We start from the raw sequence: 14,777 nt of genomic DNA on the forward strand, positions 1-14,777 counted from the left end.
GCAATTTGTCACAACTGCCCTCCCAAGCAAGAGGACCATAGATTTGGAAAAGGACCACAAATTCAGGTCCAGGAAAGAAAAGCTCATTGTAGCGTGGGCGAAAATGACAAGACATGGATCTTCACCCAACTTTATCAACCAAAAACCAACACCAACGACATTGATTAAACATTTTCAGCAATGTATGACCCAAAGTATGCATGTATTTCCATTTTATGAATTGCAATGTCTCCTAAAATTTTATTTTTGTTGCAAAACCAGCAAAATCTAAAACAACTCAAGCTCAAAAAATATATAGTTGTTCAAGATTTTGTTTGGTCAAAATGAACTTTTTCGTTTGAGGAAAAAAGATGATGGAAAACATTCAAATAAATTTCTAATGTAAGATAGTTTTGGAACATTTATGAACCGTCGGTAATAGCAAAGAATCTATCATTTCCCACCTCTCAAATCCATAAACGACAATGTAAAAAGCACCTTCGATCCACGTTTTCACACAATAATTTTTATCTCTTCATGTAAGACAAGTAATAGATAACTGATGCATTCAACAGAGTAGGAGACAAAAGAAAAAAGAAAGAAGAAATAAAGAAATAAAGAGAGAAGGGACTATTTATACAATTAACTTTTTCTTAAAATATTGGAAACAGATTATGTATACAATAAAATGATAGTGAACAAATCAAACTTTCTAATTATATGAGATAAATTTAATCATTTAATATATCCAATACCCAAATTGCGATCCATTATTATTAGTGTAAGACACTCCATTAATGTGTTTGCTTCTCCTTTTCTCTTTTTAACATATTTTTATATTTCAAAGGAATTCAAAAGAAAAGGAGAGAGAGAGAAAATCAAGTATTAAAGTTATTTGAAAGAAAAAAAAGGTATAAAGTGAAATATTCTAAAGCCGTACTCGACAGTCTTACCAATTTTAACTAGTGGGTTACTGTTATTTTTTCCAATTGCCTTTACATGTCACTTATGACTCATCCCATTTTAACTGATCAAACTGGACACAGATTTATTTTAAAGGAGAATACTTGAATTCAAATAAGATTCACATATCATATCATTTCATATCTCATCTAGTCATTATTTGTAACTAAAATTTCTTTCAAATAAAATTTCTTCTATTTTAGAAATCTAAAAAGATTAAACAAATTTCTAAAAATAAAAATAATATAAATAACTGAATCTTGAAAATAAAATATACTATTAATTCATTTCCATTAATTAATTGGAATTCTCAAATGTTATAACTTGGGTAGATGATCTTAGGATTTTAAAATTTCCGTTTCTGTTTAGATGTGACGACTGATGAGACGAGTTTACCTCACCAACCCAGCAAAAAAATAAAAATAAAAGTAAAAATTTCCCAAGAATTCTGGTGGGTGTGTAAAAGACACAACTTAGGACACGTAGCAAACTGGAAAGAGAAATATGGCGGAAAGAAATAATGGGTGATTGAACAATTCAAAGTGTCTGCCCACATGCATCTTTGGTATACCGACACGCATTCCCTTCTTCCATTTGTTTCTGCAACACTCTTCGTTGCTTTTAAATCTAAAGTTTTCTATTAAAAAATGGAATTAGTTCTGTTCAATCATTGTATCAACTCCTTCACTGTAAATAAACAGTGTCCAAAACAGGAATGATGGAGAAACATGGAATTCTGTTCTGTAGAGATTCTAGTGATTCATTACGTTGAATCTCAGCTGTATTAGTGAGATTTTGCCTGATTGGTGAAGGTGAAGGGTTGAACATCATAGGATGTGTAGATATACGAAGCTAAGGAATTATCCATCGTGAGGTATGTTGCATCTTGAGTTTGGTATGTTTCTCTTGACTAGATAATAGTTTCCTCTTAAGAGTTGTTGGTTAAGTAATATTTGGTTACAAGTGGAGAGAATATCTTGAATTTATGATGAAATAGAGAAGCCTAAAAATAGGACTACATAGGCTTGGGTCCAATTGTTCAAAGTCGACAATGCCAAATTGATAGGAGAAGACTGTTATCCTAATAACACCAGATTGCAATAAGATCGTAACTCATAAATATTGCAAGGTCAAACTTGTTGTAATGCGAATTTATAAAAAGCTTTAGGCCTAATCTTGGGCAATTTTCTTTTCTGCATAAACTATTTAGTACTATCTTGCTTTATACAGTTTTCAAGTCATCTACCATAAAACCCCAATGTAGCCACTACTAAATGTACTATGAGACCAAGAGAAAAAAGATCTCAAACTAAATGTAATGGGAAAATCTTATTTTCTAAGAATAAAAAATCAAAAGGGAGTGGAAGAAAGAAAGATGGCAATATGAACAGAGATTCCTAGAGGCTGTTGGAAAAGCTTCCTTCACTGGCAGATAAGAAAAACAATAGTGGGAACGGAATATGTAACAACAATCTAAGGAGGCATATCTAGATGTAAACTAAGTTTCCACGCTCGGCCCATGTAACATGCTACACCAAATAAGAGGTCTGGAATAATTTCTAGAACAATTAGCTCACAAGGACAACCATTCATCAACTGAAATAGCTTATCCAAAAGAGAAACTTGATAGCTGGAGAGGGCATACCTAGACGGAAACTAAGTTTTCACCATTTATCAACGAAAATAGCTTCTCAAATTAGATAAAAGTGAAACCAGATAGCTGGAGAAGTAGGGATACGGGCACCCTAGTTCGGTTCCAACAGGAATTATGTAGCGTTGTTGTTGCAGCTTTTGATTCCACTTTTCGAGACTATCATGAATACAAAACTGACGAGCTTAAATTTTTGGTTTTGAGAAGAACCACAAGACAAAACAATCTCGACACTCCAATTCTCTGCATCTAGACAAAGCCTCCCTAAACCCACAGGATTTCTTGGCAAGAGCAGACAAAACTTCTTAAGCAAAGCCCATGAATATTGCCTTCACAAACAATGATCTCTTAACACGATGTATATACCTTTCTTACCGTAATCTTTTAACTCTCCAAAATTTAAAAAGTAAGGTTTCTAAAAGACTATCGACCATTAAAACTTAGTCTACTCAAAGAATTGCTCTGTCTGTTGGCTCACAGCAGGTAACACAGGGCATTTGGTTGGAATCAAATATTCCAAGATATTTGATGGTGCCTAAACATTGAACAACACAATGTCGTGACTCGGATAGAAAGAGTGAAACTAACAATTGAGGCCTGCTAGTTTTAAAGAGTATAGGATATGAAAGCAGATAATCCAAGCTTCAGCTAGTAACATGGGCATAAGTTACCAAAACAGAACTATTAATCGACCTCGACTTGGTTGCGTGAAAGCAACCCATGAACAGATAAACACTTGAAGCATTTCGTATTATGGTAAAATAAACTTCAAGAAGAATTGCATTTAGTAATTTGTAATTGTGAATAATTTGAATGGTCACCAAACAACTCCCCATCTACATCCCATAATTGAAGCTTTAAATTAGAATATCTGGTAGGCGACAACTTATTCAAACAGGATTTGAATTTTGACATCCACTGAGAATATATTAACCATCAGAGAAGAACATAACTCCGAATTTCTAACCCTAACCCTAACCCTACCAACGAAACAGGGGGGTGCTATTATCACAAACCAAATTATTTGGAAAGAATAAAAAGCGATCAATCTTCAGAGAGAGAGAGAGAGAAGAGAACCTGTAATAATCGCCACCGCCAAAGGAAGTAAACGGAGTAGGGATGAACGCTACGAGTACGGCCGTCTTTCACGATGGTTGAATTCTCCATGTCTCTCATCGCATTCAATGGAAGCTTCGACAGCCATGAATTTGTAAATAAAGAGATGCTTGAAGATTTTGTTATTCGTGATTTTGTTGTACAGAAAGAATCGCTGGAGATAAAATGTTTGGATCTTAGAAAGCTCTCACATAAGGAAGAACTCGCGGGAAAGGCAAATTGGGAATGGTTTTCTTCATTATTGCTCGAAAATTGGAGGGAACGGGACGACTGATTGTGAACTCTTTGTTCGTTGTTTATAGGAAAATATTAATATTTGTAAAATATTAATTTTAATGCCTAATTATAACCATTTTCCCCGCGAATTTTATGGAATTGCAGCTAATTATAACCATTTTTAATAGATCATTCCCATTTTTCAACATATTTCCTATTTGAAACATATGATCAAATTCAATAATATTTAAAAATAAATGTCTATCCAAAATGGGTAGACACTTTGTTAAGGAAGTTTTTTCAATTTAATCATTTCTTGTATAAGTTAAAAAATATGTTTTTATATAAATTTTTAGAAAATGGTATAATATTAAAAAGTCGAATAGTTATTTCCCACAAAGTTTTATATTTATAATATTATTTTAAACTCATCTATTAACAATTATACCTTAAATTAAAAGGAACGGCAGATGAAATTTAAAAAAAAAAAAAAAGAGAGAGAGAGAGAGAGAGATAGAACTCGTCATCCTATTCACTAGCCGAAGTTTGTTTTGCTTGGATTTCGTTGTTTTCGGTGCTCAAGCAGAATACACATGTTGTAATTACACAAGCCTAAAGAGAAATTCACGGATTTGCTAAGTTCATGTACAAAGAAAATTAAAGCAGAATCGATCCGTTCAATCATCATCTTCCTCGTCGGTGACGAATTTTCCAGTCCCAGGATTCAGAGCAGCAATGAAGAAGAACACAACGTTCAACAATACCAGAGGCTCGATCTCATTGATCGGCACTCCCGTCTCGATGTTTAACTGCGCCAACGCACCTTTTCCTGTAATAATTTCTCCGATTAGCGAAAACGCAAACCCTAGCTGCGCCAATCGCCCGACGAACAGCTCATTTGCCTTCGTGAATCCGAACAACGGACCTTCAAAAAAACAGAGTCGTCGTCAATTTCATGTAAGATTTAATTTAACTGAACAATGGCGTACGTGATTTTTACTGTACTGTAATTTACCTCCTTCCTTGAGACCTAGCGCCGATCTGAAGCTCTTCCCGGGAGGGATGACGGCGCGTTCCAATCCAGCCGTTTCTGGATCGTCGATAAATTTTCCACGGTCTCCTAGGGCTCCGATGGCTCCGAGCAGAGTGAACAAGATGAAGAATAGAAGAAGAGGCTCCGCCTCGTAAATCGGAACTCCAGTTTCCAAGTTCAGTTGCGCCAGAATTCCCTTACCGGTAATCCCCTCTCCTAACAAAGATGCCTGCAAATTTTACACCATCATACAGATCAAAATCCAATTAGATTTATAATAATGTTGCCTTACTTAGGTATTTGATAAACGTAGACGCATAAATTCGAAGGAACTCACAGCAAAGCCGATCATGGCAACACGGCCGACGAAGAGTTCATTCTGCTTAGTGAAACCAATGCCACCGGAAGTTCCGAAAATGCCGTCTTCAACCTTCGGCTTCGAAACCTAAAATCAAATCAAGAATCAAGCGAACTCTCAGATTCCATCAATTCCTCTCTGTAAGAAGAATCAAAATCAAAATTACCTTCTTCGGCGGCACTTTAGTTCTGGATTTAAAAGCCGCAAGAGTCGTAAATCCACGCGCCGGCAAGGTAACAGAATGCGAAGGCGAAGGATTGAAAAGGAGGCGAGTAACTTGGGCGTTAGGTCTAAGCGTTTGAGTGAAAATAGAAGCGAACTCTCTCTTATGGCCGGCGCACGCACCAGAAGTCAGGAGCATGGTTTGAGCCGCCATGGAAATGAACCGAAATGAAAATGCTCTAAGGTATTTGAGTGAGATTAATGCAGGGAAGCCTGTGATTTAAAAGCTTAAGCAAATGGCTGAGTAATTTGGATAGGATTTTAAGAAGAAAGGGTTCGAGAAATCAGAGGGATTTTGAGTGTATGGTGAAATGGGATGTGCTTGTGGATTTGGTGGGGAGAGTTTGACGATCGGCGCATAGAGTGACACGTCGTCCTTTAGTTTTTCGTGATGGTGGATCGGTGGTATGCTTTTTTGGAGGACCCTTGGTTTTAGTCCTAAACATTAACAAGTGTTCCAAAAATTGGGTTCTATTTTGAGTCTTCTGAGCTCTTATCACTCCATTATCTCTCGTTCATTTGCTTATAGTTTCTAAAAATGAAATGAAAACTATTGGTGATCGAGATACTCTATTCATTTTTCCTGTATTTAACATGGTATCAGAGCCATGCCCTAAACTTAGCCGTGCCAATTGGCAAATCCTTAAATGTCGAACAAATGACTCCAAAAGGAGTCAAGCCTCCTCGAAGGTACGAAGGCAGTAAAAAATGACTAAGACTCCAAAGGAGTCGAGCCTCGATTAAGGGGAGGCGTGCTTTGTTCGAGGGGAGGTGTTGGATGATGAAAGTCCCATGGGTTTATAAGTGAGGAATACTAACTCCATTGGTATGAGGCCTTTTGGGAAGCCCAAAGCAAAGCTATGAGAGCTTATGCTCAAAGTGGACAATATCATACCATTGTGGAGAGTCGTGTTCGTCTAACAATTATCACAAATACTTGTAGTTTCTAAAAATGAAAACTATAATAATAATTTTTATTTATTTTCTTTAAACATTTTTTAATTATTTTATCTTCAATAATATAGTTTCGATGTATACTTCCTCTAAAATTAGTTTTTGCTAAATTAAATCACTTGAGAGCCCGTTTAACCTATAACCTATACGCTGTTGGTTCTATGTAGTCATCAAATATCCATCCTCTCGTGTTCTTTTTTTCCTTATTTTTTAATATATTTGAAAATAAAAGGTTGAAAATATAACTTTGTACACAGTCTATTCACTTGAATCTTCATCTTGGACGTTTCTAGAAGATCCCAATCACGCAGATTCCGGAGATTCGTATAAAACAAAGGAATTATACCAAAAGGGAGCAGCTCAACGTGTGCTCTGTGGTTCGTCAAGCTGACAGGGATTGGGCCTGAGCCATGGTCAGGGCTTAGTCCATATATTTAATGGCCCTTTCGGAGCACAAAAGCCCAACAAAGCAGCACTCAATTCATTCTTTCGATTGCGGTCCTTGAATTTAAAGGAGGGTGTATTTTTCAAACTAAAACTCATTTAGTTATTTTTTAAATTCGGTAGATAAATCTAGAACTCTCGTTGCCACATTTTAATTTCACACTAAAATATTTTTTTTTTATTAAATTACAAATTTAGTCAATAAATTTTGAGTTTTTTTAAAAATATCTAATATATCATTAAATTTTAAAAACTGTTAAAATTTGTGCTTGATAAATTATTTATATCCACGTCAGATTTTATTTTTCATGCCTTAATTTAAAAATATAGAAATACTAAAAGAAATCCTCTGTCCATATTTTCCATCTTTCATCCACGTGAGCTCCTGCTTGCTTTTCTGTTGAGCGCTCAACTGTCGTTCCCGTCACTTTCCTTATTATTATTATTTTTTTTTTTAATTTCTTATTTATTTTAATTTTTAGTGATAAATATGATTAAATAATTGACAATGCGAGCTTAGTGACATTAATATATCCCTTTAAAAGATTGTATCCCCTAATTATGCAATTAATTCAATGAATCGGCTAAAGTTTTGATACTTCAGAATTTGTCTCCATTTTATTATTTAAAACCCGAATTACCACAATTTTATTTACCAATAATCAATCTTTTCTCTCAAAACTACAATTTTTTTTAGCCAATTATAATACAATTCTAATGTGTATATATATATATTGTTTTAAAAATTAAAATAATGCAATTATGATCTAAATTTGGTTGAGTGTGAGAAAAGAGCACGCGGGATTACAATTAATTATTAAGAACTTAATTTTATAAAAATAAAATAATATTGATGACAAATAAGTAATAATAGCCAATTATTTATGCTATACTGTAACTTCAATGCAGCAATAAATTCCAATTTCGCTTTAAAAAAGAAACAAAGAAATATGAGTTTCTGTTTTTTTTTTTTTTTTTTTTTTTATAAAATTTAAATTCAATTCTTAAAGTTTATTTTAGAATGTTAATTGGATTAAGCCGTCTAATTAATTGGCGTCGTTGACTTGGAAGGTTGACTGTGAGCTGACATTTCCCTCTCAACGGACGATAATACATGCTCCTCCAGCCCGTTCTTCAATAATGATTATTACATGTTTTCTGTTTTTTAATTAGTAAAATTCTCATAAAATATGACTTATAAAATATTCTTAAAACTAATTTTAATAATATTTTTTAATTATTAGTTCATTTATTTAAAAAATAAATATTTCATAGCATGCATCTATTTGGAGCGCACACAAAAGGAATCAATTATTCTTATTCTACCGAGTTGAAGTTAACCACGTGACGTTCGTTGGATGATGAAAGTTTCACATCGGATAATTTAGGGAATGATCATGGATTTATAAGTGAGGAATACTAACTCCATTGGAGTGAGACCTTTTGGAAAAGCCCAAAGCAAAGCTAAGAAAATAATATAATACCATGGTGTGTTTAGGGTTTTTTCGTCCCAACTATTTTGATAATGAAAAAATAATTAAAATAAATCAAATTTAATACCCAAATACTCGAACAAAAATGGCATCCAGATTCTCACTCAAGGGCGGGAATTCCGGCAGCTATATTTCAAAATATATAAACCAAAAAATATAAAAACAATTTTTTTTTTTTGTTGTTGGTTATAAAAAAAGAAAAAACAAAGCAGGTGAGTGCTGAATTTCGTTCTTTTGAGGCCCCATTCTTGAATTTCACACTTCCAATATGCCCCAATCACATGCTCGCTTTCTCTCGCACTTCATCCCTTGCCTTTCTTTTTGTTCAATATTTTGGAAGCTACCATTGTGAACAGAAATCTGAAGAACTAATTAAAATTAAACAACAAATGGTATTGGAACCCTTTATTCTCTGGCGTTCGCCGCTAATTTTTCTGCATATTTGCAGACATTCTACAGATTCTTGCAGCGATAGCTGTTTGTTTGCCTTCTTACACAATTCTTAAACCCAAACGCCTCCTCCCAGGGATTCGGTTCTTATTGTTCTTCAGTGCTGGCTCCTGTTCGAGCTCTCGATTTTGTACATTTTTTATGGTTTAAGGTAAAATTTCCATCTAGGTCGTCTTCATTTTGATGATTTCTATTCATTTCTTGTACGAATTCTACTGAAACCTGATTCCTCAGAAAAGAGGGGGAATCTTCTGTAGACTTGTTGATGGATCGCTTTTATTTCGAATGTTTGAAGGATTTTGCGTATTTCGTTTTCATTTTATCTGTTCTTCTCTGATGGCTTCTTCTTTTTCTAAACCATTGATGGCTTCCGAAGCTTTCACCTAATGTATTTGAGAATTGATGGGGTTTTTGCTTAGCTGAAACCCTTTTCTGTGATTTACTAGTTGTTGAGTGGGGTGATCTTAGGGTGGATTTGAAGCAAAGTTGAAAGAATGGATGCTACTTTGCTTGAAATTCCCATATTAGCACAGGCAATTACAGTCTCTTTAGGCAAATTTTGAAGCTGGATTCGTAATGGATTTCTAAAGAACTGTGTATTTATGTCTATAGATGGCGCTTTGACCAGTGGACTGATTTGGAAGTAAGGCGATAGGATGGATAGAAGAAAATGGCCATGGAAGAAGAAGTCATCTGATAAAAGTCCTGGACAAACCACCGAAAGTTCTGGATCAATGTCGACGTATTCCGAGAGGTTTTCCGACGAGCAGGTACGCAAATGAATCCTTAAAACATCTCCATTGTGGTGGCTGTTACATACACCCGAAAGGCGAAAACTAGTTGATAGTATCCAAATTTATGTGTGTTTTCAGGGATTTGCAAGAAACATTATGGTATTGTGTTTTGCTTGATTTGATTAACATCTTCTGTAAATTATATTGGAGAGATTCATCCTTTTGATGAAGTAAGATCTCCCAGGTGATTGTATGATTCGAACTCTTGGGGATGAAAAGAAAGGTGATATAGTTTTGTTTCTTCCTGAGGTGAAAAGGGTATGTAAGAACTTTTACAGGAGTGGAAACAAAAGCAGAATCAGAATGTTTGTTTGTTCTTAGATATTATCCTCTTGGCCCGTTACGTATTGCCATTAGTCTCATGGTTTTAAAGCAAGTCTACTAGGGAGAGGTTTCCACATCTTTATAAAGAATGCTTCGTTATCCTCTACAACCGATGTGGGAACTCACAATCCACCCCCTTGGGGGGCCATGTGTTCTTGCTGGCACATCGTCCGGTGTTTGGCTCTAATACCATTTGTATCAGCCTCATCCCTTGTAAGATCCCACATTAGTTTGAGAGGAGAACGAAGCATTCTTTATAATGGTGTGGAAACCTCTCCCTAGTAGACGCGCTTTAAAACCGTGAGGTTGACGGTGATAAGTAACGAGCCAAAGTGAACAATATCTACTAGCGGTGAGCTTAGGCTGTTATTGATGGAGCTGCTTGTAGAAGACAAAAGAGATCTTTAAGTTATTAACTTGTAGGCAGAGCATTTTCCTTGACAACTTCATTAGTTGGATTATCCTTAGATTAGTTGTCATGAAGACTTGATTGTCTCTGTGCTATGCATTTGGAGAATTGGCTGGACTCACCCATCATAATTGATAAACAGGACGGAGTCAAGTCGTCGCCTAATCACGAGATTCAGTCACCAGAAGTAACGTCAAAAGCAGTATGTGATGAAGACATTGATGATGATTCACCAAAACAAGAAGAGCTCAATAATAGTGTGGAAGGTCTATCTGATAGGCTATCAGCTGCTCTTTTAAATTTGAAGGCCAAAGAGGAATTAGTAAACCAGCATGCCAAAGTTGCTGAAGAAGCTATCGCAGGTATAGTTGGAAACTTCAAATTTGTTCATGTTTTACATCCTTAGACATGAATGAACTAAATGAATTCTGCTTATTCTAATGCGAATTTAGGATGGGAAAATGCGGAAAATGAAGTTGGACTACTAAAACAGCAGCTTGGGACTACGGTTCAGCAAAAGTCTGCATTGGAAGATCGAGTGAGCCACCTTGATGGGGCGCTCAAAGAATGTGTTAGGCAGCTCAGGCTGGCAAGGGAGGAGCAGGAGCAGAAGATTCACGACGCGGTGGAAGAAAAAACCCGAGATTGGGAGTCCACCAAGGTGAACCTTGAGAGGCAGCTCCTCGAGCTCGAGCGCAAAGCGGATGAGGCTAAATGTGAATCTCCTCAAAACGATCCTAGCCTTGACAAGATGCTCGAGTCATTGAAAAGGGAGAATGCAGCCCTCAGGTATGAGCTTCATGCTCAATATAGGGAGTTAGAAACCAGGACTATTGAGAGGGATTTGAGTACACAAACAGCTGAAACAGCCAGTAAGCAACATCTTGAGAGCATAAAGAAAATGGCGAAGCTTGAGGCCGAGTGTCGCCGATTAAAAGTAATGTCATACAAACCATCATTGGTTTATGATCACAAATCCATAGCTGCTTCCATGACTATTTCTATCGAGTCACTTACCGACACTCAATCGGATAACGGAGAGCAGCTTAATGGCATGGATATGGATATAAGAAGAACCAAACGAAACAAATGTGTAGCTAGTTGCACAGACTCATGGTCATCAAACTTACTTGTTAGCAGTAATCTTCCTTCGTCTCTTGAACTTGATCTCATGGATGATTTTCTTGAGATGGAAAGGCTTGCATCATTACCCGAAACTGCTATAAGAGAGAGTCATCAAGAACCCGAAGCTTCCACTCGTCGTACTGCTGAGGAAAATGCCATAAGAACTGAGCTTGAGATGTTGCAGCATGAGAGATCTGTAATGGAAGAGAAGCTGGGTGAGATGGAAGAAGCAAAGATTGAATTGGAAGCGAAGCTGAAACGGATAGAAATGGAGAAGGATGAAATGGAAGAGAGGCTAGAGATGATGGAAACGGAGAGAGCTGAAGTCGATGAAATGGTAGCGATGATGGAGAGCGAGATATCCGAATCGGGGCACAAGTTAGCGACGATGGAAGCAGAGAAAGCTGAAATGAGAGAGAAATTAATGAAGTTGGAGGCAGAGAAAGATGAACTGAGGACTGCTCTTTCTCAGAGTCAGAACTCTGTGGACATTTCACAATTTCAATTCAAGGAAACTGAAATGAAACTAGAGAAGTTGCAGAATGAGCTAACCTTTGCAAATGAATCGAAGTTAAGAATTGAGTCTCAACTTATCAGCATGGAAGCTGAATCTCTCACAATGAATGCAAAAGTTGGGATGTTGGAATCTGATATTCAAAAAGAGAGGGCTTCAGCATTGGCATTGACAGTCAAGTGTCAGGGACTAGAAGAAGAGCTTTCAAGATTGAAACATGATGAACAACTATCACAAACTGAAATCTCCAAACATGAGTTGAAGATAAAGCAGGTAAAAGTTTATATTAGGTGTTTCTCATGTTTAGTCCTAACGGTCCAAGCCCACCACTAGCAGATATTGTCCTCTTTGGGCTTTCTTTCAAGGCTTTTAAAACGCGTCTGCTAGGGAGAGGTTTCCACACCCTTATAACGAATGCTTTGTTCCCCTCTCCAACCGACGTGGGATCTCACAATCCACCCCCTTTGAGGCTTAGTGTCCTTATTGACACACCGCCTGATATCCTCTCTTTCGGGGCTCAGCGTCCTCACTGGTACACTGCTCGGTGTCCACCCACCGCTAGCAATATCAAATAGGTCCCTTGTAACGGTCCAAACCCACCGCTAGCAAATGTTGTCCTCTTTGGGCTTTCCCTTTCGAGGTTTCTCTCATAGTTTTAAAAACGCATCTGTTAGGAAGAGGAGAACGAAGCATTCTTTACAAGGGTATGGACACCTCTCCCTAACAGACTCATTTTTAGGGAGAGGTGCCCATACCCTTGTAAAGAATGTTTCGTTCCCATCTCCAACCGATGTGGGATCTCACAATCCACCCCCTTCGAGGCTCACCCCTTTCGAGACTCGGCGTCCTCACTGGCACTCGTTTCTCTCTCCAATCGATGTGAGACCCTTAACTCCACATCGGTTGGAGAGGAGAACAAAGGACTAGAGGGTCTCACATCAATTGGAGAGGGGAACGAAACATTCTTTATAAGGGTGTAAAAACCTCTCACTAGCATACGGATTTTAAAAACTTTGAGGGAAAGCCTATAAAGAAAAGCTCAAAGAGGACGATATCTGCTAGTGGTGAGCTTGAGTTGTTACATCCGTGGATGTATGTATTTGAAACGCATAATTTAACCTTTAATCTTTTGCAATGCATAAGTTGAGGAAGTTGAATGAATACTCATAGTGGGGTAACATTTGCAGGAGGATCTAGCCGTAGCTGCAGGGAAACTTGCAGAGTGTCAAAAGACAATTGCTTCTCTTGGGAATCAGCTTAAATCTCTAGCATCACTCGAAGATTTTCTGATCGATACGACGCAACTACGGGAGTTCACAGATGGCGAGGAGCATTGCAAGCATTCGAACGGGACACTTTCACCCAGAAGAGATTCAGACTATACTAAAGGAGTTGATGACAGTTCTGAACCATCATTGAATAAGAACGAAGACGACTCACCCTCATTTTCATCTTCTTCAACTTCATCGTCCGTGATTGTAAGTCATATCGTCAATTCTGAGAAAAACCGAAACGGTTTTGCTAAGTTTTTCTCTCGAACCAAGGGCGGGATAAAACTAGAAATTTAGTCAGGAATGCATATGGTTGGTGTCTGGTAAGAGTACAGAAAGTTGACTGTAAAGCAGCTTAGTTCTTCTGCATTTTGAATTTGCTGATTAAATGCTATTTAATCACAGAAGAATGTTTTCAATCTTCATATGGATAGGCGTGTGTAGATTTGTAAGCAGCTACAAAATGGCAAGAGTAATTTTGTTTTTATTATTATTATTATTATTATTATTATTATTTTTCCTTTGTAGGAAGTGTTTTGTCATTGTTTTTTAGACCATATGTGAAGTAGACACGTAACCAAATGTTATCAAAGGCAAGGACGGTCCGCACTAATACGGACACTCACTGAGCCACCAATTAGGTAAGAAACAAACTAATTGAAATTTTAAAACTATTCCTACTATCAAAATTGAAAAAAGTATTTAAATTTTTTTATATCCACAAGAAATTTGTTTTTTATTAGTTTCAAAAGGAGATATTAACAAATGATTTAAATTGATTTACTCACATCTTATTAGGATTAAAAAACAAACATATATCAATATATATTTTTAATACGCCCAACTAAATTATTATTTTTTTCTTTTTTCTTAAATCAAATGAATAACATTTATATTTTATTTATTTATTTACATAATAATATTTGATAAAATAATAATTTTATTTAGGCAGGTTTTTAGTTGGTTTTAAGAAATCCAAGTAAAAAAAATTATAAATCACTTAAAATTAATTAATTATGAAAGTTTAGCATTTAATTCTGTTTAGACTTAAGAGTTTTAAATGTTCTATGGGTCGTTTAACTTATTGAATTTAGGAATTAAATTTTATTGGGATGTTGCATTTTTGCAACCAATACCAACTTTTCTATCTATAAGTTACAATAATTAGATTTCCATTAATTTTCTGACTCCTAAACTTATCACATTAGATTTGTTTATCTAATAGTATATTTTTAAATTCTCATTAAGAGTAGGGAATATTAAATAGATATTAATTATGGCACAGTAATAAAACTTGGTAGAAAAAGAAAATAAAAATAAAATTTTACTTCAAATTACCATTTTTGGGTCAGAATTAGTGGATGAGTTAGCCAAAATTAACGAAAGGGTAAAATTGAAAATATTTCCACTTTTCTACAATAAAAATAGTTTTTTTTTTTTTTTTTTTTTTTTTTTTAAAAA

At 35.9% G+C, this 14,777-nt stretch overlaps 2 protein-coding genes across 3 annotated transcripts; one reads left to right on the top strand and one right to left on the bottom strand.

Moving 5' to 3' along the window:
* Positions 1–4,456: 4,456 nt before the first annotated feature.
* On the bottom strand, positions 4,457–5,823 carry LOC111489635 (photosystem II 22 kDa protein, chloroplastic-like). The gene is made up of 4 exons (XM_023137953.1): positions 5,483–5,823; positions 5,296–5,403; positions 4,941–5,187; positions 4,457–4,850 (listed from the first exon to the last, which is right to left on the bottom strand). Exons 1-4 carry the CDS (start codon positions 5,690–5,692, stop codon positions 4,603–4,605), a joined length of 813 nt encoding a protein of 270 aa, XP_022993721.1. The 5' UTR covers positions 5,693–5,823; the 3' UTR covers positions 4,457–4,602.
* A 2,844-nt stretch (positions 5,824–8,667) lies between these two features.
* LOC111489132 (filament-like plant protein 3) lies at positions 8,668–13,638 on the top strand. 2 transcript variants are annotated; one of them, XM_023137183.1, is made up of 5 exons: positions 8,668–9,030; positions 9,492–9,649; positions 10,549–10,768; positions 10,859–12,318; positions 13,233–13,638. In XM_023137183.1, the coding sequence occupies exons 2-5, from the start codon at positions 9,536–9,538 to the stop codon at positions 13,611–13,613; spliced, it is 2,175 nt and encodes a 724-aa protein (XP_022992951.1). In that variant the 5' UTR covers positions 8,668–9,030; positions 9,492–9,535; the 3' UTR covers positions 13,614–13,638. The 2 variants fall into 2 exon arrangements, with proteins under 2 accessions (XP_022992951.1, XP_022992952.1); XM_023137184.1 differs by lacking the exon at positions 8,668–9,030 and adding an exon at positions 9,110–9,412.
* Positions 13,639–14,777: the final 1,139 nt, after the last annotated feature.

The sequence above is a fragment of the Cucurbita maxima genome, unplaced genomic scaffold (assembly GCF_002738345.1).
Source record: "Cucurbita maxima cultivar Rimu unplaced genomic scaffold, Cmax_1.0 Cma_Scf00014, whole genome shotgun sequence".
Lineage (NCBI taxonomy): Eukaryota > Viridiplantae > Streptophyta > Magnoliopsida > Cucurbitales > Cucurbitaceae > Cucurbita > Cucurbita maxima.